This window comes from Phyllosticta citribraziliensis (assembly GCF_038025025.1).
Source record: "Phyllosticta citribraziliensis strain CPC 17464 chromosome Unknown J3D65scaffold_3, whole genome shotgun sequence".
In the NCBI taxonomy this organism is placed as follows: Eukaryota; Fungi; Ascomycota; class Dothideomycetes; order Botryosphaeriales; family Phyllostictaceae; genus Phyllosticta; species Phyllosticta citribraziliensis.
The window spans coordinates 1,714,922-1,736,682 of NW_027117340.1; the positions used below are offsets into that span (position 1 = coordinate 1,714,922).

The 21,761-nt window shown below is 54.9% G+C and overlaps 11 protein-coding genes across 11 annotated transcripts; 5 read left to right on the forward strand and 6 right to left on the reverse strand.

Annotated features, from left to right (window-relative positions):
* The first annotated feature begins 8 nt into the window (after nt 1–8).
* On the forward strand, nt 9–2,391 carry J3D65DRAFT_262881 (uncharacterized protein). Its single transcript, XM_066794897.1, has 6 exons — nt 9–722; nt 769–968; nt 1,013–1,129; nt 1,176–1,236; nt 1,284–2,257; nt 2,312–2,391. The coding sequence occupies exons 1-6, from the start codon at nt 60–62 to the stop codon at nt 2,355–2,357; spliced, it is 2,061 nt and encodes a 686-aa protein (XP_066657936.1). The 5' UTR covers nt 9–59; the 3' UTR covers nt 2,358–2,391.
* Nucleotides 2,343–3,993, reverse strand: J3D65DRAFT_262908 (uncharacterized protein). Its single transcript, XM_066794899.1, has one exon. The coding sequence runs from the start codon at nt 3,730–3,732 to the stop codon at nt 2,425–2,427; it is 1,308 nt and encodes a 435-aa protein (XP_066657937.1). The 5' UTR covers nt 3,733–3,993; the 3' UTR covers nt 2,343–2,424.
* On the reverse strand, nt 3,994–5,342 carry J3D65DRAFT_262883 (uncharacterized protein). The gene has a single exon (XM_066794898.1). The coding sequence runs from the start codon at nt 5,212–5,214 to the stop codon at nt 4,255–4,257; it is 960 nt and encodes a 319-aa protein (XP_066657938.1). The 5' UTR covers nt 5,215–5,342; the 3' UTR covers nt 3,994–4,254.
* A 764-nt stretch (nt 5,343–6,106) lies between these two features.
* J3D65DRAFT_262927 (MAS3 protein) lies at nt 6,107–7,468 on the reverse strand. The gene is made up of 3 exons (XM_066794901.1): nt 6,955–7,468; nt 6,554–6,906; nt 6,107–6,500 (listed from the first exon to the last, which is right to left on the reverse strand). Exons 1-3 carry the CDS (start codon nt 7,070–7,072, stop codon nt 6,204–6,206), a joined length of 768 nt encoding a protein of 255 aa, XP_066657939.1. The 5' UTR covers nt 7,073–7,468; the 3' UTR covers nt 6,107–6,203.
* Nucleotides 7,469–8,083: 615 nt separating this feature from the next.
* J3D65DRAFT_262925 (uncharacterized protein) lies at nt 8,084–9,191 on the forward strand. Its single transcript, XM_066794900.1, has one exon. It carries the CDS (start codon nt 8,305–8,307, stop codon nt 8,869–8,871), a length of 567 nt encoding a protein of 188 aa, XP_066657940.1. The 5' UTR covers nt 8,084–8,304; the 3' UTR covers nt 8,872–9,191.
* Nucleotides 9,192–9,512: 321 nt separating this feature from the next.
* Nucleotides 9,513–12,748, reverse strand: J3D65DRAFT_549302 (N-acetyltransferase-like protein; the record flags this gene model as incomplete). The annotated part of the gene is made up of 2 exons (XM_066796947.1): nt 9,513–9,720; nt 9,768–12,748. The coding sequence occupies 2 exons, from the start codon at nt 12,746–12,748 to the stop codon at nt 9,513–9,515; spliced, it is 3,189 nt and encodes a 1,062-aa protein (XP_066657941.1).
* Nucleotides 12,749–13,039: 291 nt separating this feature from the next.
* On the forward strand, nt 13,040–14,592 carry J3D65DRAFT_617177 (P-loop containing nucleoside triphosphate hydrolase protein). The gene is made up of 2 exons (XM_066799529.1): nt 13,040–13,189; nt 13,249–14,592. The coding sequence occupies exons 1-2, from the start codon at nt 13,080–13,082 to the stop codon at nt 14,294–14,296; spliced, it is 1,158 nt and encodes a 385-aa protein (XP_066657942.1). The 5' UTR covers nt 13,040–13,079; the 3' UTR covers nt 14,297–14,592.
* J3D65DRAFT_262940 (uncharacterized protein) lies at nt 14,507–16,202 on the reverse strand. The gene is made up of 3 exons (XM_066794902.1): nt 15,914–16,202; nt 15,355–15,864; nt 14,507–15,308 (listed from the first exon to the last, which is right to left on the reverse strand). The coding sequence occupies exons 1-3, from the start codon at nt 16,099–16,101 to the stop codon at nt 14,717–14,719; spliced, it is 1,290 nt and encodes a 429-aa protein (XP_066657943.1). The 5' UTR covers nt 16,102–16,202; the 3' UTR covers nt 14,507–14,716.
* A 295-nt stretch (nt 16,203–16,497) lies between these two features.
* Nucleotides 16,498–18,048, forward strand: J3D65DRAFT_617181 (uncharacterized protein). Its single transcript, XM_066799530.1, has one exon. It carries the CDS (start codon nt 16,621–16,623, stop codon nt 17,863–17,865), a length of 1,245 nt encoding a protein of 414 aa, XP_066657944.1. The 5' UTR covers nt 16,498–16,620; the 3' UTR covers nt 17,866–18,048.
* J3D65DRAFT_617182 (Sec62/63 complex, subunit Sec66) lies at nt 17,935–19,185 on the reverse strand. Its single transcript, XM_066799531.1, has 3 exons — nt 18,527–19,185; nt 18,186–18,468; nt 17,935–18,119 (listed from the first exon to the last, which is right to left on the reverse strand). Exons 1-3 carry the CDS (start codon nt 18,914–18,916, stop codon nt 18,112–18,114), a joined length of 681 nt encoding a protein of 226 aa, XP_066657945.1. The 5' UTR covers nt 18,917–19,185; the 3' UTR covers nt 17,935–18,111.
* Nucleotides 19,186–19,406: 221 nt separating this feature from the next.
* J3D65DRAFT_644770 (NPL4 family-domain-containing protein) lies at nt 19,407–21,432 on the forward strand (the record flags this gene model as incomplete). The annotated part of the gene is made up of 3 exons (XM_066802172.1): nt 19,407–19,615; nt 19,663–21,124; nt 21,172–21,432. 3 exons carry the CDS (start codon nt 19,407–19,409, stop codon nt 21,430–21,432), a joined length of 1,932 nt encoding a protein of 643 aa, XP_066657946.1.
* Between the last annotated feature and the right edge of the window lie 329 nt (nt 21,433–21,761).

A 21,761-nucleotide genomic window follows, 5' to 3' on the forward strand; every position in this document is an offset into this window, starting at 1 on the left:
ACGGCACGCACACATACAGCAGTCCCCACATCCATCAACATGCATTGCCTCGAATCCGGATGCCTCCCACACGAATTGCAGCTTCCAATCACCGCATCACCAAGGCCTGTGCCCGATGCCGCCATCGCAAGACCAAGTGCGATCTGAACTTTCCCGTCTGCGGGAGTTGTGCAAGGGCCCGCGTTGCATGCGTGGGTTACGACGCCGTCCGGGGAAGAGAGAGACCGCGCAGCACCGTCGCCTTTCTCGAAGACCGCGTCGCCCAGCTCGAAATCGAACTGGCTCGTCTGAAATCTGAACAGACGGTCGACAACTCGCGCTTGGTTGAAGCCGCCATTTCAGCCTTGACACGCTCCCTTGCCGACACCATCAGCGACCCTTCGCCCTCTCAAAAGTCTCGTCTTTCGGGCTCTTCTCGATGCGGACTCTTGTCTTTTGCTTCTCCAATCTACCTGTCGCAGTCCCCATTGCCGCCGCTCCCGTCAACTTCGGTCCAAGATGACGGCTCCGTCCCAGCCATCGAAGCAACCAGATCAAGTACCATCTCGCTAATTCCCCGACATGTCATTGACATTATGCTCAAAAACTACTCCGAAAATTATCTACCGCAATCTCCCTACATTGATGCTTCTCAGTTGTACGCATCTACAGAAAAAGTATTTGCTCGCGGAAATGAAACCCCCTTCGACGTCTTCGTCGTTGCAATCGCCCTAGCAATCAGCGTAAGTGTCTCCTCAGACTTGACAGAACAGCAGTCTTACAAGCCAGGCAACAACTCTGATCAGGCATGATGAAGAGCGCGCGACGGCATCTGCCCAAGAATTTTGGAACACGGCCAAAGCACAGCTCCCCTACATAACCGATGGCCCATCGCTACAGCGACTTCGCGTTCTCCTTTTGCTCACCCACTACGGGTTTGTCAATCCGTGTGTTGTCGACGTGTGGAGAACCGCAGGAGCAGCTACTAGGTAAATAGCCCGTGCCCAACCACTTTTGTAGCTGACTTTCCCAGATTGGCTGTCCAGCTCGGACTTCATCGGGAACTCTCCGTATCTGAGCAAGAAAAGACAGACTTTGATGCAATAGATACACGACGAAAATTATTCTGGGCCACGTACAATTTGGACGCGTAAGTCGGTCTCGCAATTGTTGTCAGCCAATACTTACCAACAAAGTGCCATTCATTTTGTTGTCGGCCGACCATTCGTCTTCCCAAGAGAAGCAATCACTGCTGAGGTACGTGGACCTCCCAATCCGGTGTCGTCATATTCTAACGATTACAGTACCCTGAGTCCATTTTCGGACCACGCGATTCAGAGATAGATACCTCTCCTGTAATTCATGTCTGGCCACTTCGACAATACGAAGCCGAAATTTCCTCCATCTTGCCCAAGTTTGGCACGGCCACGCCAGTCGAGTGCCCCATCCCCATCGACGCATGGCGCAAACGGGCGCTCCAACGGCTCGAAGACTGGTACGTCGCTGTGCACACGAGCAGCAACGGCCGGCCGGGAGAAAAGATTGAGTTCCGCGAACTCATGTACCAGACGAACTTGTTCCGGCTCAACTGCCCGTCGATGCACTTCCCGACTCCTAGCATCGAGATGCGGCGCGCCTCTCTCAATGCCACCATCGCCCTCGTTAGCATTTATTCTCGAAACACGCGATTCGGCAAGCTCTTCTACATCTGGCATGCCGTGTACCAGCTCTTCGAGTGCGGCGTGTGCATGCTCGAGACGATCATTTCTGGCATCCGTGTGACTCCGAGCCACTTGGCGGGCTTCGACGTGTCCGTCCTCCAGCGCACGCTGAAGGCCATCCCGCAATTGCTGCGCAAGGTGTCGACGCGCTGGCCGCAGGTTGAAAAGCACGCGCAATTCCTGGAAGAGGCTTCCGAGGCATGTCTTGACTGCTTCTTGCTATGGAGCCGTGGCGAAGCTCAGCCGCTGCCGCCTCTGCTTACCGATCTCGAGGAACGGCTGAGACGGCTCATGATCCCAAAAGAAAAGACGAACGACAGCGCGGGGGACCTGCCAGTCGCATCGCCGTCTGCCGCTCCACCTGCCACGCCCGTGACGTCGCTGCAGGCCATACTGGATAATGATGCAGGACCAGAAAACATCCCAGAAAGCATTCCGTTCGCTCCGACCCAAGTGGAGAGTCCATGGAATTACGATCTTTTGTTCGACCTACCCACTGGCGGTTTGGCGCCGAGCGTCCAGAGTGATGAGCTATCATGGGATTTTCCAGGATTCGAGTGAGTATACCTGGACCTTAATTTTTTCAAATGCTCGGGCTAATCAATCTTCAGCCTTGACCAGATATTCTCTGCGTTCCAGGACGGACAAGTCTTGTAAAAAGCGTCGATTGAACTTAGTCTGAACAAACTCCATCGATGTGTACTCGCCGCAAGCTGTTGTCCAATCAAACCATTCCGACAGCAAGACCGTACTTCTTCCACACTTTGGCGTCCTTCATGACGAAGCTGACCTTCCTCAGCGCCTGCTTGTCCTCCCGCGGATCAGCATCAAGCGCAATGATGTCGGCTCTGACTCCCGGCTCGAACCAGCCAAACCGAAAGCCGGACCAGTCGCCGCCGCATGCTTCCCAGCCGCCCACCGTGCACGATTCTAGCGCGTCCTCCACCGGCATGCCCGCGTCAATCATCAACTCGACCTCCCTCGCATTCTCGCCATGGGGAAAGGTCCCCGTATCTCCGCCCGCGGCGAAGCGCACCCCCAAGTCATATGCTCTCTTAGTCTGCGCCAGAATCTGCGGGAAGCGGGGGCCATGCAAACGCTCACAGACGGCCAGCGTAGGGACGAAGACAATGCCCTTTGCAGCCATTCCGCGGAAGAGCTCGTCGTCTGCAAAGTAGCTGTGCTCAATGGTCGTCACGCCAGCGGCAACAGCAGCCAAGCCGGCCTCGATGGTACCGCAGTGTGCGGCAACGGGGCATCGCGCCAGGCGCGCCTCGCGCACAATCATGTCCATCTCCTCCTGGGCAAACACCATGACATCCGGGTTGGGGGTTTCGGGTGGACACAGCACCGAGCCCTCGTACGGATGCAGCTGCTTTGGCGGGAAGCGCATGACGCGCCGGCGGTAGTCTGCGTAGAACTTGATGATGTCTGCGCCCGCCGCTATGCGCCGCCGCACCGCCTTGCGCGCCTCAACGACCCCGTCTACTGTGTCACTGCCGGCTGGGAGGCTACAGCCACCGCTGCCCCCGCACGACCCCGTGCCATTCTCCGTTCGGGGCTCGTAGGCTCCCGTGCTGGCAAGGACGCGGGTCGCGACGAAGAGGCGTGGGCCTGGCGTGAGGCCGCGGGCGACGGCGTCGCGGACGTTGGCGTCAGCCTCGCCCATGCTCTCGGATCCCAAGTCGCGGTACGTCGTATAGCCAGCGAGCAGGGCAGTGCGGAGGTGGTTGGTGGCCCGGATGATGCGTTCGGCGGCCGAGGCATCGCGCTTTTGTTCCAGCGAGGGCTTTTCGTCATAAGATTGCAGGAATATGTGCGTGTGGGCGTCCACGAGACCAGGGAGTACGATTTTGGAGGTCAGATCAATGTCGCTGGGTGGCAGCGGATTGGGAAGCGCCGAGGATGGTCGCGTATCGACAGCGGTGATGAGCCCGGTGATTGGATTGACAGTTATGGAGATGTTTGAGACAAAGGCCTTTTTCTTTGGGTCGAAGAGGAGAGAAGTGTGGATTGTGAATTGTGATGCCATTGTTGCTTGGGCAGTGTGGTGCGTGGTGTTTCTACGATCCAGCTACGAGTCGCTACTTCTACAAGGTACCCCGGTGGTGTCATCAACTACTCGAGGTGGAGAGTATGGACACGACGACGGAGGAGGCCAGCGGCCGAGCGCGCATCTCCGCTTTCCAGAAGTGGTGTTGAGTGCTTCGGCACGTGCGGGGATTCCCTATCGCCGCGTCGGCACTGCAAGGGCTTCTCCGCCTTCTGCATGTGTGTAGCTCCAGGACTAAGGTCCGGTGCCAAAAGATAGCAAAGAATTCGGAGGGGTCACGGGGAACGGCCCTAATACTCAATCGAACACGGACTCAGAGCCTGTGTTCCACGGCGTGAGGACTCATATGTCCACGAATGCACAAGATGGGGAGTGTATTCGATTACCTCCTGTCCGATGAAAGTAGCTCGTTCCTTGTGCCTCAACTGTAGGCGGTGAGTCTCGATTCTGGACATGCGTTGTACCTGTAGGTTGGCTGGGGAAGCATGAGATGATGCGAGGCTACTTGCCCGTGGCCCAGAATCGATCCAGAGCATCCTGGCGGACCTCATAAGCCCAATGATGGCAGGTCTGATGAACGACGGGACTGACGTCGCCAGCACTATCATCGTCTTCGCCATCATCAAATACGGTCTTGATGCCCACTTGGACATATTTCTTGAGTAGAATGCGCCGCCAGCGTCCCGTCTCGCCAACGCACTTCTTCCACCTCGATATCTGTCGCTCATCGTCCGGGCAGCGCCTGCCCATCCAAAAGCGACAGTACCACTGGAACCAGCCGCGGACATCATACTCGTGCATGATCCAGCCTGCGGCCTCCCACTCCTCGATACTCTGTCCGCACGCGACGCCGTACTTGTTGACCTCTGCGTTGTACGAAGGGCTCGTCAGATAGCGCTTCACGTCGAGGCCTTTTGTCCAACCTTCTGGCAGCTCTTTCCAGTCGTCTTGTATCGTTGTTCCCAAAGCCTTCGAGTATAATGGTCGCCAATAACTTCCGCCAAAACTCCCTTCGCGTATGATCTCCTCGGGCGACTTGTTCGGCGTAAAGTCTGGGTGTGAAGGAAAATGGAAAGTCCCGGTGCTGTCGCGAGATGGTTCCAAAGCCTCCGGCTTCCAAGATGTCCAGCCATCACGCAGAGTCTCCAAGTCGAAGCGAGCGGCGCTGGGCTTTGCAGACTCGGCAGGACTAGGCGACTTTGGCTGCCGCGTTCTTGGAGCAGCTGCACGCTCGAGTTCGTCTTCATTGTACGAGGGGCGAGTGCCCCCGCTCGCTATTCTTGCCGATGCGCGTGTTGGCTGTGCTTCATGGAGCTTGCGGCGTTTGGCTGACGGCTTTTTGTCTTTGCTTCGAGGCTTCGCGTCGGCAGGCCGGAGGGCATTGTGTTCCAGGCCGAGCTCCTCGACAAGGGCTTGATTGCGCTTGATGTTCTGCAGTCGTCGCGCTTCGTATTCGCTCATGATCACTGCGTCGTGGTGTTTAGAAATGCGGGTTTGGAGACGGAAGACGCGTTGTGGTACGCGGGTTCTGAGGCGTCTACATACGTCATCGGTCTAACCGAACGAGTCAAATCCACGACCAAGGCTTACCAGTGACAAACGTCTTGGTACACCACAAATGCGAGCGATGATCAAGACCATTCATAAGCTTTGGAAAGCTTTCCCAAGGAGTAGCTAAGCCATCTTTGAAACCACTTTTTGGGTAGAGGCTTAGAAGCATTCAATGTCTACTAGGGATAATATCAGGGACCATTCGAGCACCAGCTCGGGGAACCTCGCGAAATATTGTGCATGTACCTACAAAATGGATTGGCCTCCATAGATACGTAATTTATCCATTGATTTCAAGAAGACGGTTCCCGCTTCTTGTTCTTAGCCGCAGCTTTCATACTTTCCTTACGTACGGTGCGGTGTCACTTACCCAACTACGTTATCAAAAATGTTGCCAGAAGAAGCTCTCGCAGAACACGCACGAAACGAGCAGTTCCTCGTTACCCTTTCCAAAATATACACAACCCTCCATTTGGAACCAGAAAATGGCGATCTCGTTGCTTCAAGTAACAAAACGACCGTCACATTCGTTTCCCAAGTGGCTGACTTGCGTAATAGCATCAGAAAAATTTAGGAAGGGGACCATTTACTTGCAAGATAGACTGAGAGGCGTGTTGGCAACGAGACTTACTCAGTAGCATCTCCGTTTATTTGCTGATCTTCTCACACTACATCCAAACAACAAAGACAATCTGTCAGTGAGTAAAGAGGCAGACTTCCAGCCAGGTGGATTTGAGACGTCCAAGAAATGGCACTAGAAAGTTATCACTCGGCGATGGTTGGAAATATTTAAATGAACAAAGCCCGTCAGGTCAATCAATTTCCCGTCCCCGCGTCAACTAACTACTATTAAGCAATGGTGGTGCTTGTGCCTGTATTACTCATCCACGGCGTGTGATTTACTCCTCGTCCTCATCCTCCTCCTCCTCGTCCTCGATGTCCTCCTCCACGGAGCGGGCCACAATCTCGCTGGCGAGCCTCTGCTTAGCAATGATCTTGGCCGCGGCAGCGGGGGCAGCAGCGGGAGCAGCGCCGTTACCGGCAGCGGGGGCAGCAGCACCGCCCATCTGGACGGGCACACAGCCGCCGAAGGGACCAGCGCGAGCCGGGTTCTGGCAGCGGACGAGGCAGACGTTGTTCTGGCCGGCGACGGTGCCAGTGCATTGCTGGTCCGCGGGAACAGCGGCGACGAGCTCCTGTTTGAAGTCAGTATATGCGAGATGGTGCATTTAGAGAGAGGAGAACGTACGAAGTCGGTCTTAGCGCCGTCGTTGTCGTTACCACGAGCGTTACCGGGAACGTTCTTGGTAACCTGGATCTTCTGCCAGGACTGGCCAGTGCCTGTGGCATCCATCATGCAAGTGTAGGGACCCGCGCCATCACCGTTGACCTGGTGGAGGGTCATCTTCACCTCACCGCCGGGGGAAATCTGGGGCAGTTGACCGCCGCTCATGGCCATCAGGCTTTGAGTGCCAGCCTCCAGGTCATTGGTGCCAGCTCCAACGGTCTCACCGCATGAGTCGGCAGCGTCGCCCTTGAAGCGGGTCGAGTCCTGCTGGAACGGCCTGCGCCTGGTTCCGTCGCGAGGAGTGGTGGGGTCAACTGATGAAAGTTAGCTTGGTCAAGACAGGATACATGGCGTGGACGTACTGCCAATGGCGGAGCCATTGCCGCCCTGGTCACCAACAGCCTTGATGATCGCTGCGTGGCCAGCGACGAGGGGAGTGAGGGCCAAGACGCCGAAGGAAATAACGGTGGGGAAATGCATCCTGCCGGCAGGAAAATGACTTGTTTTTCAAAAAAGGATTGTGAGTGATTAAAAAATGTCCAAGTGACCTCACAGAGGTGTCAAGAGGGAGCGGAGTTGGCAGAAGAGAAGATTGATTGACCGAGCTTGTGCTGAAGAATGGACTTCAACCGCCGTACGCTGGATCTTTATAGCCCCAGGGGAGGCTCTCCTGGACCAGCGCCAGGCCACTGAGTTGCCGCCACAAAACTCCTGCATATCCCAGGTCCAGATTACCCGTCGAATTGCATGCTACAATGATACTCCAGCTTTCGCTTGGCAATAGCGCAAATGTCCAATGGGATGGGGACAAGCGGGGCTGATCCCGAGGCCAAACACCCGCGTCGACCTTCCCGAGTCGCATCTGTGCGCTATGAGGCATTAGCGGAGGCGACTGCGGCAGCCAGAATGCGGTTTCTCTACACTGCTGAGACGTATGATATTAAATCCTCGTGCTTGGAGACTGAAAAGTCGTGCGTCAAAAACGCGGGTAAGCGACGCTAAGGAGCCTCGCTGAGCTCCTGGCAATGCTTCACGGCGCCGGGCAGAGCTTGGCGCTGCCTCACGAAAGCTTGTCAAGGCTAAAAGTTGCCAAATCCGGTAAGCGGCTGTCTGGAGTGGTGTACCAGCGGCAGCGGGAGCAGCCAGCCACACTTGTCAAAGTCTGGACAAGGTCCTCGCAAGGTACTCGAATGTGTTTTTGGACCATCCCAGCAGCCGTGGCTCACAGGTCAGTTCGTCTCGTCAGAGTGGTTCGACTTGCGTGCGTCTGACGGCGGGGCAGGAGTTGGTGCAAACTCAACTGCGGCTCTGTCGTTTCCAAACCGACTTCTGACCCGCTACCCAGCCTCTTTTTCGCGACTTGCACTATCGTAGTGGCAAACCACTGTCGCACTGAGGCTTGTCCGCCCATGTACTTGGATCAAATTTGCGTCAAGCACTCAAGTCCGGCTGAAGGGGCTGGAAGAGATGTTGGGCCGATGTGCCCATGAAACGCGGAATCAACAGGTGAAGACTTGCAACGGGAGCCATCTCCTGCCATTGTAATGGTCAGTGCCATCCTGTTGAATGTGAGCGACCACTTGCCAAGGCCTTGGACACTGTCGCCCAGTGCTACGGTTGCTGTTGCATGTCTGACTTGGACCATTACTATTTCGGCTGGCAGGAATGAGACGATCACGGCAAGGCTCAGCCAGGAAGTGGTCTGAATTCCAATGGATCGTCTGTTCAGCAATGACCAGTGGTGTATTTTTTTTTTTTTTTTTTTTTTGCGAAGAGGTAGCCTGGTGGCCTCGCGAACGAGACCAACAGCAGTTTGCGTCAGAGGACTCCATTCGCTGGAGGTTTCCGGTCTATGCTTTGCTAAAAGCCCCGGTGTTTTCCTCTGTAAAGGATCAAGATCATTCACCTTTGGCGTTGCCAGCTTAATCGTAGCAGCTGTGCGCTCAGTTTTGCTACTGACTGCGGCTGGGTCCGCGATGGGACAAGAATGCTTGAGACATAAGTTTAGTGCAGGGACCAGAGTCACTGGTCTTCTGCTGTCGAAAGATCTGGCTAGATTGTTAATTCAGACCATTGGAATTCAACCTCTTACTCATTCAATACACTCGAAATCAACCACTCCTAGTATCAAGAGTGATGGCAAACATTGGGGGTTCGCCGGTGGTCACCGCGGGCCAAGTCAATCGATGGAGTTGCTAGTCTGGTCCCTTGGTGGAACAGAAGCGGTACGAAGATGCCAATGGCACATGATGCCTCTCATGGCCAGCGTCGGCGGCTAAAGGCCCGATGCCTCAGGGTTGTCGCACCTTCGACAAGAGGAAATGTCGTCGCACTAGGCTTTCAGTAAAGCACAGGCAATAAATATGCTTATACTGTCAACTTGACAATACTTGAAAGATTTATACTTCGCGGTTGTTTATAAGTCTGGGAAGGCCAAGTCAGACGCGGGTTGAGCCCGTAGAGAGCAATACTGCCATCGTCAAGTTGAAAGATCGACGACGCACCTTTCAATTGCATTTTTGTGTCCGTCAGAAGTCCTGCGGCACGTTCAATTCAGTACGGCTCGGCCGATCTGGAGGATTCGAAGACACAGGCCAGCAACGTCGACGACTGCCTTTCTTCAGCACAGGCGCATTCTTTTCCAAGACCGAGGCCCGAAGGGTGGGACATGAGTGTTCTGAACAGTGTGCTGAGAGGCGACTTGAGAGTTTCGCGCCTCTTGCCACTTATATCGGCACCTCCGAATCTGCCGAGTCGTATCCGGTTGAGTCGTTGGGATTGAGGACGAAAAATTCAAATCGAATATTTGGCAGCGACTTTTGTCTTCAACGGGCAAGCGGCCGTCAAGTATCAACCAGAAACCCCAACTCCAACGTATGCATGCGCTGAAAGAAACCTGAATGAGTCCCCTTATGCGATTTTACCTGTGCTTCCCCTTCTTGCCCCTCTTCTCTTTGAGGGCCTCTACCTCCTTCAATGCTTCACCGACTGCTTCACCCGCTTTTCGCTTCTTGTCGCCCTTTGCTTTGACGCTGACGGTCGTAGTCTTACGGCCGCCATGCACAGCCTTTTCGACCTGTTTCTCTGCGGCATCCCAGTCGTGAGCGTCGGCAGACGCATTTGCGTACCTGGAAAATCAGCATTTTGGCTTTTGGGAAAGAGGTAGGTCACTTACTTGTCCAAAGGTAGTGCGTCGATCATGCTCCTCATACGTTCCTTTTCAGCCCTCTTCACTTCATCGGCCTCCTCAGCCAGCTCCTCATCAATCGTCTGCGTCAGTGGTTGGTAACGGCGGACACCTTCGCCATCTTCTTTTCCTCCATCTTCTGGGGCATCTGGCATCTCTTCGGCCACGGCACCTTCTACCAAGCTGCGGAAGTGCGACGAGATCTTTCGAATGACCTTGATGAACATGGCGAGAAGTTGCGAACTGGCAAGACCCAGTTCCTTTTCGACGTCCTCGAGAACCTTGCGCTGAAGGCCAATGGCCAAAAGCAAGCTGGTTTGCACTCCGCTCAGCTTGACAGCGTTCTTCATGCGTCCGGTGAAGTACAGCATTGCAATCGTAGGTAGCATGTCGAGAATGACGTGATAGTCGAGCATGTTGTTAGCGTAGCTGTCCAAACGCTTGAGATCAAAAGGAGTGAACAAAGAGTCCAGCTCGGTCTTTGTAAGCGGCTTGTTCTGCGATGCCGAGTCCAGCTTTGTACCAGCTGATGCCGACTCGTCAATTGACAAGGCAGCGACAGAGGCAAAAGAGCGGAACTGGTACGACAAGAGCGACAAGAAGCGCTTGTGAAAGTCCTTGGAGAAAGCACCCAGCCAGGAAGGATCCGTGTTTGGCGTGTCCAAAGTACGAAGCATTACGCAAGTGTGCTCGCCAGTCAGCTCGTTTGCTGTCTGACGGAGGTAAACGGGGGCGTAGGAAGAGCGTTTCCAAAATTTGTGCAGCTGAGGCGTCAGACCGTACGAAACGCCAACCCAGTCAAGCCCGGGCGGCTTTCGTTCAGAAAGTCGCGCAAACAGAGCCGGCATCGCGGTAATATCGCGAACCTTGACATCATCCTGAAGCAGGTTCGAGGAATCGAGTTCGTTGTCCGTGACACGCACCATGGCCTCTTCTTCCGTAGGCTCGGCTTCAGAAAGCGACGTGAATTTACCCTCGTAAAAATCGGTCAAGAGTTCAATGGCCTTGGAACCATAGCCCATGCCAATGTAGTCGGGATTGGTAGCGATGCGGACCACGCGAGCACCCGAGAGGCCAGCAAAGTCCTCGTCTTGGAATTGCTGGCTGACGAGCCATGGAATCAAGTCACCGCCGGCCCTCTGACCTCTGCTGAGGCTGTTGAGGACACTTTCGCGACTGATTTGGCCCTCCATGGCAACTTGAATGACGCACAGAGGTTCCGGCAGCTTGTTGCTCCCCTCGTCGACTGGTGGGACTAGGACAAACAGCTGATGAGCTGGTGCGTCAGACATGAGCTGAAGATCGTTGGGAGAGTTTTTGTAGTGACTGGCGACGTAGAGGGCCATCATCTGCTGGAGAAACTTTTCGGAAACGGGATGGAAAGAAAACAGGGTATCTCGGTTAACATGCAAAAGCTGACATTGCGAAGGGTGAGGACATCCTTGAGTGTTCATTTTTGAACGGGGCAGAGTGGCGTCAAGACACAACAGCTTGTTCATCCACTTTTCAACGGCGTCGCCAGGAGCATATCTGATGGGCTCAGAAAGAGTGATTTCGCGGAGTGTTCTGCCGCCGGTTGACACTTCGGACCCGTCCTTGGCGGCTTTGCCCGTAGACCGGTCAGTCACCACAGCGTCTCCATTCTTCTTGGAATTGCCACGGGACTGTTCTCTCAGCTGTTGAATCAGCTTGAGGGAAAGCGATCGACCCGTGCCTTCGTAACCATTGATCGTGGATGCCATGAAGACGAGGTAGGGGCCCATCAACTTCCTCACCAAGGGCAGAGGGATGGCTGCAGCCTCATCGATGACGAGAAGTTCGGCTTGGCCGAGCACGTGCGCATCCTGAGGTTGGATGTACTGAATCGTCTGTCTGTGCTTTCGGTGAATGTTGACGCGAACGATGGCCTTGTTGAAGTCGGGGTTTGTCGACTGGATGATGGTGTAGTCGACATGGTCCATGTAGTCGAGGGCGTCAAATCCCTTGAATACGAATTCGAAAAACGTCTTCAAATTCTCCGGGCTAGGTGCTGTGATGAAGACGTTGCTGTAGCCGTGAGCGATTGCCGCAGCGACGGCAACACCCAGCGCGGCGGATTTACCACGCCCTCTGGACGCAGTCAGAGTCACGGTGCTCTGCAGCGTCTTTTCGGCAATGGCATCGACGAAGGTCAGCAAAGCCTTGGCTTGGTCCACCGTCTTGGCCAGCTGGACGAGCGAACCAACGGGCTCCGAGTCTGCCAGCGATTCCTTGATAGCCTCCAACTCTTTTGCTTGCGGCGTTTTGCCTTCCAATTCTGTGTCAGGAGGCGGCAGCGGCTGCACATTCTTTCCGCCGGAGATTGGTAGCACGTTGAGCTCGTCGTCGACGACCAGGCACGATTCGCAGCTGCCCAAGGAAAGAATAAATCTCTCGTTGAACCTCGCGACAACGTCTCCGTGGGCCTCGGTCCGGTATCTCGCATGAATGTCCATGGACATGGTGTACAGCTGCTTCAAGCTGTTCATACCCTTGAGAAGCAAAATCACCAGTCCACCGCCCTCGACAGTCTCGATTGTTCTTGCAAGCAAGTTGGGCGTAATCGCTTCAAAGTCCTGCAGAATGCACATGCCGTACGTGTTTCCGAGAATCTTTTCCGTCTCCTTGTAGTATACGTAGCGGACGTTCTGTGTAGATATGAACAGCTCAAAGGGGTCCTCGGTGTCAACATCGCGGATGCCTCTTTTGATTTCGTTCTTGATCTTCTTTTCGCGCTTCTTCCTGTGACTGCTGAATCCCAACAGCTTGTTCTTGTAGGCCCACAGCACCGACTTGTTCAGCTTGACATCGACGTTGAGTAGAATGTGGTAGAGGTTGACGATGACGTCCTTCTGGCGATCGCCAACAACGACGAAAAAGCTGCGCTTCTTTTCTTGAGCACCATTGCGTATCAACGCCGGTATGCGCGAATCAATTGCCTTTTTGACCATGGTGAAGACCTCCGCGCCTTCTCGGCGGCGCTAGCGGGCAGCGACTCGTTTTCGTTTAGGTTTTGTGGTTGAACAGGAGTCGCCAGATGTTTGAAAAGGGTCTTTGAGGAGCTCGTGGTCGGCCGGAGCTTTGGAAGCGATGATGGGGCGGTTGGTGGGGAGCTAATGGGTCGCGAAGAGAGGTGTGCCACGAAAAAATGGCTGCCAAGCGACGGCGATAACCAGGGTGCCGGCGTTACCGCTAGCTCGTTTGACGCGCGACGCGTCTTCCCTCTCGATTCTCGCGCTCAACTTCATCTCCAACTCCAACCATCAACTCATCCCGACGACCATGGCCAATTTCTTCGACATAAGAGCACGCAAGGCTGCGGCAGCCAGCTCATCAAAAGGCCCGTCTGCCAAGACAGGCTCAAACAGCGTCCAGCCATGGGTTGAGAAATAGTGAAGCTTCCCCAAATCGCAACGCTCATTTCAAGTCTAATCTCTGTCGCGACATGAAGCCGCCCCAAGTCCCTCGACGACGTAACTGCCCAAGACCACACTATTACTGTCCTCCAACGTACTCTCCAATCCTCCAACCTACCGCACATGCTATTCTACGGTCCACCCGGTACTGGAAAGACGTCAACCATACTAGCACTGGCCAAACAGCTCTATGGTCCGGACCTGATCAAATCGAGAGTGCTTGAGCTGAATGCCTCCGACGAACGTGGAATCTCGATTGTGCGAGAAAAGGTCAAAGATTTTGCACGTCAACAGCTGTCGAATCCGCCGGCGGGCCCCTACGGCGAGGAGTACCGGCGCAAATACCCATGCCCGCCGTTCAAGATTGTGGTGCTAGACGAGGCCGACAGCATGACGCAGGATGCACAGAGCGCGCTGCGCCGCACCATGGAGACGTACAGTCGTATCACGCGTTTTTGCCTGATTTGCAACTATGTTACGCGAATCATCGACCCGTTGGCGTCGCGCTGCAGCAAGTTTCGGTTCAAGAGCCTGGATGTCAGCAGCGCTGCACAGCGGCTGGAGGATATTGCAAAGCTCGAGGGCGTGTCGCTGGACAAGGGCGCGGTGGATGCGCTGGTCAGGACTAGTGAAGGTGATCTCCGCAAGGCAATCACGTTCCTGCAGAGCGCGGCAAGACTGGTTGGCGCAATCAAGACAAAGGGAGACGACGAAATGGATTTGGACGGAGAGGAGGTCGGAAAGCCCGTCTCGGTGCCAATCGTAGAGGAGATCGCAGGCGTGATTCCAGGATCAACGCTTGAGGAATTGTTCCAAGCAATGCAGCCCAAGTCGAAGGGCAAGGTTTACACCGAGGTGGCCAAGGCAGTCGAAGACATGGTTGCAGACGGCTGGAGTGCATCACAGGTGGTGAACCAACTGTACGAAATGGTGCTCTATGACGAACGCATCGAAGACTTGAAGAAGAACAAGATCACGCTCGTCTTTTCAGAGACGGACAAGAGGTTGGTTGACGGCGCAGACGAGCATCTCGAGATTCTCGACCTGTGCTTACGAGTGGCTGGAATACTGTCCGAGGGATGAGTGGTGGTAAAAGGGAGGCACAGGCGTTGCTCGGAAGCGAAGGAAAATGGTTGCTCTTTGCATGTTCCAACAAGAAGAGTCCAGTGCGCAGGACGTTAGTTTAAAGGAGGTCTATGTTCCGAAACGCAAAAGGTCTGTTGAGGAGCCTGCCAGGCGTTCGTTGCTTGGGAGTAAAGGGAATGGTTGCTTTTTGCATTCTCCACAACAAGAATAGTCTCGGTGCGCAGGGCATTAGTCTAAAGAGTTTCTAAGTTCAAAGAACCACAAAAGGTCTGTCGAGGAGCCTGTCAGACTGGTATCTCAAAACTGATCAAACGCCTGCGCTAATGCCTCGCCATCATTCATCCCGGATCCCGAGCGCCACTGGAAATCCCCGTCGTGAGACCCTCTGCACACAATTCAACCTTGGAAGTTTTCTGGCTATACTGGCCGGAAAGACTTCCTCCGCACATAAAATTCGACAAACCGTCTCTTTCTCAAATTATAAACCCCGTTAAAGTCGTGGAGTAGTGTGCGAGGTCCTCCCTCCCTGGGAATCTGGATGTTCACGGTACCGACGACGGCAAAGCAGTCCCGAGGAATATCTGAGCTCTGATTGAGCCGCTTGGCAAGCTCCCGTACAAACGCATGCACAAAAGCATGTCTTGCTGACCATTTGAAGGTCTTGAAGTCAGCTTGGGGAGCGCTCTTGGCGGGCACAACAGAGTCTTCCCCATTCTTGTCGCCAGCCTTTTCTAACGCGGCGTTCTTTTTAGAGGCCGCCCTGGCCTGTTGTTCTTGAAGCTTGCGAAGATGTTGAAGCATCTTGTTGTAGTGATCGACAACCTCAGTTTCCTTGATGATCAAAGGCGGCCAACCGAAAAGTTGCCTGACCTCATTTGTTTTCGTCTTTATCACAAAGCTACAGCTGGCGCCGGCAGCGATGGCGAGTGCCTGTATTGCGTCCTTGAAGAGGGTCAATGGTGGTGCAGGACGTCTCTCCAGATGAGGAAAGCCATCGAAAAGAACAAGTCTATCTCGTCAGTTGATGTATACGCAGACATGAGTAATTGACTTACCCAAGTTGGTCGTATTCTCGAGGAGGCGCAGCTGGAAGCTGCGGTTCGGAAATCCAGCCGCCTACTTGCTTGACATTGGTGGTTCGATATCTTTCGGCAGCCGCGGCGATGATCTCTTCTGAGATCTGCTGTTTGTATTGCTGCACTGACTCCTTATGTTTCCGAAAATCTTCCCAGAGTGCGAGAATTTCGTCATCTGGGGCGTATGGATCCCGTGGCAATTGTCGCCGAGTCCATGGGAGAGGTAAGAAGGATCCAAAAGGGAATCCAAGGATGTAGATGCTGCCCTCCAAATCTATCTCTTCATCCTCCTCGTCCTCTTCAGGTGCTTCGGATCCCTCGTCGCCCTCCAACTCTTCGTCGTCTTCAACGTCTTCAACGAACTCATAATCGTCATCTTCATCCTCTTCGTCCTGCCTGTATTCTTCCACGAGGAGATCGAGGCCATACGAGAGATATTCAAAGCCGAAGACGGGTATAGCGGCGTAGAGCACGAACTTTCCAAATTTCCTGACCGTCGTGTTAGCCTGGTCCGCAGCGGATGAAGGGGGGAACTAACCACCATGTCAATAGTGGCGGCCTGTGGAAAATAACTCGTTGCACTCTGGGAACATGATTTTGCGAGTCGCGGTAGAAGCGCGCTGTCGAGGGCCAGTTTTGCGGCCTAGGATATCGAGTTCGACATGGCAGGGTCGAAAGCGTTCGTGTGGCTGAGGCGACTTGGCGGGCAGAGCGTACGTAGTTCATAGCAGCAGGCGACTTCGCGTCGGCGACGAAAGTTTTGAGCGGCTACGAGTGGCGGCGATTCAGGGCAGTGGACATGATCTTGCGCAGTCCAAAGAGGCGTGCGGAGCCGGGGGAGCTGCGGGCGGCCTGTCGATTCGTGGCAAGAATGTGGATTAGGACTGAGCTTGGACGAAGGAATAGGAGCACCGCTGGAGCTGATGCGCTCACTCGGAGACTTGGGCGACGTCGAGTAGAGAAGAGACCTGAAAGTGACGGGAACGAAGGAAATGGTCAAAGATGTCAACACTCGGAGGCCCGTGCCAGGCGCGTAGGTAGGTGTCTTCCAGAACGCCGGTTGCCGGTGCCAGCCCAGCCCAGCGATCCGATTGACGTCGGCAAATAGTTCCCCCATCTTCCGGACGCCATGGCATCCCGTCGTGCCGCTGCTTGAGGTGGACCGCGATCGATGACCTCAAAGCTCGAGCTGCCATCCGGAAGCTCCAGTTCCCAACCACCCGGCTGTTATTCATCTCGCCCGTCATGAAGCTTCCGCACAGCTTCGCCGCCCCGTCGCTGCTTGGTCTCGTTGTTCCGTTGGTCTCGAGCGCCTCCCTGGGCCACGTCTACCTGCACGACCTGAGCGCTCCGCCCGCCAACCTTGATGCAGCTCCTACGCTGACCCCGGATACTGCCCGGCTCATCTTTGCGCAGAGGCTGGGCCTTTCGCAATATCACAACATCAAGACCGTTGACAATGATGCGGTACAATACATCAATGACTTCGGCGGAGACCGACACCGCCTGTTTGGCCAGGACCAGCTTGTAGACGATCGCAAGCAGGTCATGGTCGTGGTTGAAGGCGTCAAGGGAGGCGAATGTAAGGTCAAAACATTGAATCTACAAGCGAATGCTGACGGAATAGCTCTCGACTCTTCCTTTTCCGTCTCCAATCCCCCGACGGTCGAAGACGACTCTCGCCTGCTCCAAGACTTCATGATCCAAGCACAGGACCTGTCCACGTCCAAGGTCGACAGCTCCATCCCGAGCAGCATCAAAGATCTTCTCAACACACTATCGGACACTGTCGAGTATCAAAGCAGTAATGGACTCTTCCTCGCCCATGTCAAGGGCAGCAACATCAAGGCCGACGCCGTCAGCTCTGCTCTGCGCAACCTCGAATCCATCTGTTCTTCCCGCTGGCCGCTTACCTTTGTTGCTATGCCTCCTGCTAGCAGCCGCGCAAAGCGTTCGGACAAGCCTTGGGGACACTACGAAATGCCCGTGAAGCGCTCCGCATCGCCCGCCGCTTCGCGGTCCGAGTCGATTCTCTCCGACTTTGCTTCTGACATGATTGAGTCTCTCAACGAAACTATCAAATCGGGCAAGATTGGTACCAGCCACGCGGAGGCGGCCAACCCGCTCAAGGGCATCCTCCCAGCTTGCTTTTCGTCCCAGGCGGCCTGCGACACTGCGACCAATACCTGCATGGGCCGCGGCAAGTGCGTCAAGAAATACACGGACAAGGACAACAACAACAAGGCCTGTTTTACGTGCAAGTGTGAGCCCCAAGTGAACCAGACAAAGGCAGGGACCAAAACGACCTACTATGGTGGTCCTGCATGCCAGAAGAAGGATGTTTCGATTCCGTTCTGGCTCTTTGCTGGCTTTGCAGTGGCCATTGCCTTTACTGTAAGCTGGGCCATTGGCTTGTTGTACAGCATGGGCGAGGAAGAACTGCCAAGCGTTATTGGAGCCGGTGTGTCCGGTCCTTCGTCGAGACATTAGATGGACACGGCCGAAAGTGGGCAGGTGGTGGACGAGGTTACGTTTTGCGAATTGTTGTCTGGCGAGCGAGCGAGCGAGGAATTCATTCATGTACAAAGAAGGTTGTTTGTTTGGAGGCGCAAAGGTAGCCATGTTTCATGTACAGGAAAAACATTTTCTACAATTAAGCCATACTCAATCACGCCCCACCCAGTTATCCATCCGATGGCATGACCGCAACGCCTGGCGCCCACTGGAATGCTTCGCTTAGTTGTCTGCAAGCAAAACATTCAGTCAAAAACAACAAGCAAAGATGATGAGGCCTTATTTCTTCTTCTTACCCCGACTCTTTGGCCTCTGCTGCTGTTGCTGCGGCGCACCAGTAGTTGCTGGTCCTCCACCCTCGACAAGCACTGCGTCGTCATCGCTGTTCTTTGTCTGGGCTCCGTCCAGCTCCTTCATAAAGTCGGCCTGGATAGTTGCCCGCTTCTTCTCCCACCATGCCTTTTCTGTGGACGCTTGCGCTTGGATTTCGGCGACGCGCTGCTGGAGGAGCTGGTTCTGGGCGATTTCTGACGCACTCTGGAAGATGGTTTGGCCCCAGCCAGGGGAAAAGGCGTTGGCCTGGGATAGCATTGTCAGCGGTCCTTCTTGAAAAAGACAAAGGATGAGTTCCATTTACCTCCTGAACCACGTCACGCAGCTCGGCTTCAATCTCTTTTTCGGCGCGCTGAAAGCGCTGCCACAAGTCGTCGCCGACGCTGCCCCTCTGCAGCAGCGACTGAAGGGCCTGCTTGGAGTTGCGAACCTCGACCAGGCGGTGAATGTCTTCAACGGCGCGGCGCATCAGCGCGGCCTTGAGCACGCTGTCAGGAACCTTGGGACCTTCGGCTGGCTCCATGTGGAGCAAGGACAGGTAAATGTTACGTCCAAGATGCGGGCCGAACCATGGTGCCAGAGACGCAGCTTTGCTGGCCTTCCGAGCGCGGTAGAGATGCGAAAAGGTGGCTAGTGATCCTATGAGGACGCCTAGGTAGGCAAAGGGAACGACGAGCGAGACCCAGTCGACCATGGTGGCAGCGGTAAAAAGTGTCGATTGTGAAATCCGGCGCGGACTGGGCGAGGTGTTTGCGATTCGAGACCTAGACTATCATTGGAAAGGAGAGGTTTGTCGGGAGGTAACGGGCTTTGTGCTCGCAGCTGGATTCTGCCAGGTGGTGAGTGTCAAAGAGAGTCGAGGCCTTGTCCTGCAGCTCCAGACGCAGCGGCAACGTGCCAGGTGTCGACCGCGGCCGCCGGGCTTGGCGTCAACTGGAACGGATCCCGCCGCCGGCGCTTGGGCCATCCCGGGCGCCGACTTGACGTAGGCTACCTTACGCCTGGCCGCGTTCAACCACCACCACGACGGAGCTTGACTGCAGCTTCGAGCATCTTCAACACCTTTTGCCCTTGCTACTCCACCACCTCGGCGCCATCCACTCACCTCAACACCCTCCTATTTACCACTCCCGTTCTCCCCTCACGCCCATCGCTCGCCATCTCCTCTCACTCGCTTCACGACCATGATAATCCGGTTCGAAAGTCGCTTCGGGCGTTTCCGCCTCACCGTCGAAGCTCAAGATGACTTTTCCTCCATCACGTCGCAAATCATCGAGAAACTTCCATCAGGCATAGACCCAGCATCCATCACCGTGGCCCTGAAGACTGCACGCTCAGAAACCCAACCGCTGAGCGCCCTCCACGGTCACACGTTTGAGCAACTCGGAGTCAGGTAAGGCTAGTGATACACCCGAGTAACATTTTTAACCACCGATATAGGCATGGCTCGGAACTCGTACTCGACTGTCGGGAGCCAACCGCAACGAATGGAGCTGCCGCGAGCTCCTCGACGGCCCAGCGCCTCAACGGCAAAGCCATTTCTGCATCAGATGTCCCGTCCGTCCCCATCGGCGGTGCCACCAAGCTGATCAAGAATCCATGGGAGGTTGTCACACAATCGCCCCTCGACAACCGGTTAGACAAACAGGATGGCAAGATCTCGAGGCCCAAGGACCAAAAGATGTGCAGACACGGACCAAAGGGCATGTGCGACTACTGCATGCCCCTCGAGCCATACGACTCGAATTACCTCAAGGAAAAGAAGATCAAGCACATGTCGTTCCACGCGTACCTCCGCAAGGTCAACGCCGGCAAGAACAAGCCCGAGTCCGGAAGCTCGTACATGCCTCCGCTCAGTGAGCCTTACTACCGTGTGCGACCCGACTGCCCATCTGGACACGCGCCATGGCCCGAGGGAATCTGCACCAAGTGCCAGCCGAGCGCTATTTCACTGCAACCGCAAGAGTATCGCATGGTGGACCACGTCGAGTTTGCTTCTCCCGACCTCATCAACGGCCTGCTAGACTTTTGGAGATCTTCGGGGCACCAACGCCTAGGTTTCCTATACGGACGCTACGAAGAGTATTCGGAGATTCCCTTGGGCACCAAGGCCGTGGTAGAAGCGATATACGAACCTCCGCAGGTGGATGAAGTGGATGGCATATCATTGCAAGAATGGGAGAATGAAAAAGAGGTGGATGAGGTGGCCCGACAGTGTGGCCTGGAGCGAATCGGCGTCATCTACACGGACCTCTTGGATGCTGGCGCAGGCGATGGCTCCGTCATTTGCAAGCGTCACGCAGACTCATACTACCTCTCGTCTCTCGAGGTCGTCTTTGCTGCAAGATATCAGGCTCAATTCCCCAGATACACAAAGTGGAGTGAGACGGGGCGCTTCGGATCCAACTTTGTCACATGCGTCGTTAGCGGCGATGAAGAGGGCCAGATTGCCATTTCATCGTACCAAGCGTCCACCACCGCTGTGGAGATGGTCAGGGCCGACATTATCGAGCCGTCGGCGGATCCAACAGTCATGCTGGTCCAGAGTGAAGAAGAGGAGAGCACGCTCGGCCGCTCTCGCTACATCCCCGAAGTTTTTTACCGGCGGGTCAACGAATACGGTGCTAATGTGCAGGAGAATGCAAAGCCCGCCTTCCCTGTTGATTATCTCCTCACGACCCTCACGCACGGCTTCCCGACAAACCCGAGTCCCAAGTTTGCGCTGGCTGGCTTCCCCATCGAGAACCGACAAGCACTGGGTGTTGAGCAGACGATAACTGCTCTTGCAAAGCAATTGGGTGCAAAGACACGTGGTGCAGATTTGAGTTCACCAAGCGGCGTTGGCATAGTTGCCGACTTTCACTTGCTTACCTTTGTCCATGGCCTCGGAGTACTGAGCAAGGCAAGTTGTGCGATCCATCATTGTGGTTTTTGCTTACCTTTTTGCAGGAAGAGGAAGAGTTGCTGTGTCGCATCGCAGTCGACCACAACACGGCGGACGGCTCGCAACTGCAGCACACTCCAGGCTGGGCGACGCTTTTGACGATTCTCAGAGAAGCCGGTGAGCAACCACAATTCCGCAAAAAACGCACCTTTGATGCCTCCTTTCCCGGCGGCGCCTCGTCCGACAAGACGAACGGCAAAGTCGGATCTTCGTCTTCAGAAAGCGAAAAACTTGCTAAGCGCGTCAAATCCGTTAGCTTGAAGTGATGTTGCTTGACTCCATCGGCTTCGTGCGTCTCTAGATCTTCGCCATTATCCACCACACGACATCGGCGCCGAAGTTTGGGCTTTATCAGAGAGGGAGAGAGAGAGGTTTGGTGTTAGGGTCAGGTTGCAAATGGGAGGTATGAGGGGCATGGCTATTTCGGAGAACGATGTGGTAGCATCAGTGATGGTGGACAACTAGCTGGAATAAAGACGAAATGCCCGGTGAGCAAACCTCTTTTGCCATTGAACCGTCCAACCAGCGACTTGCAGACGGCCTTTTCCCTGCAACGATGACCTCGCTTGCAGCAAACGACGTCGAGGCGATGAGC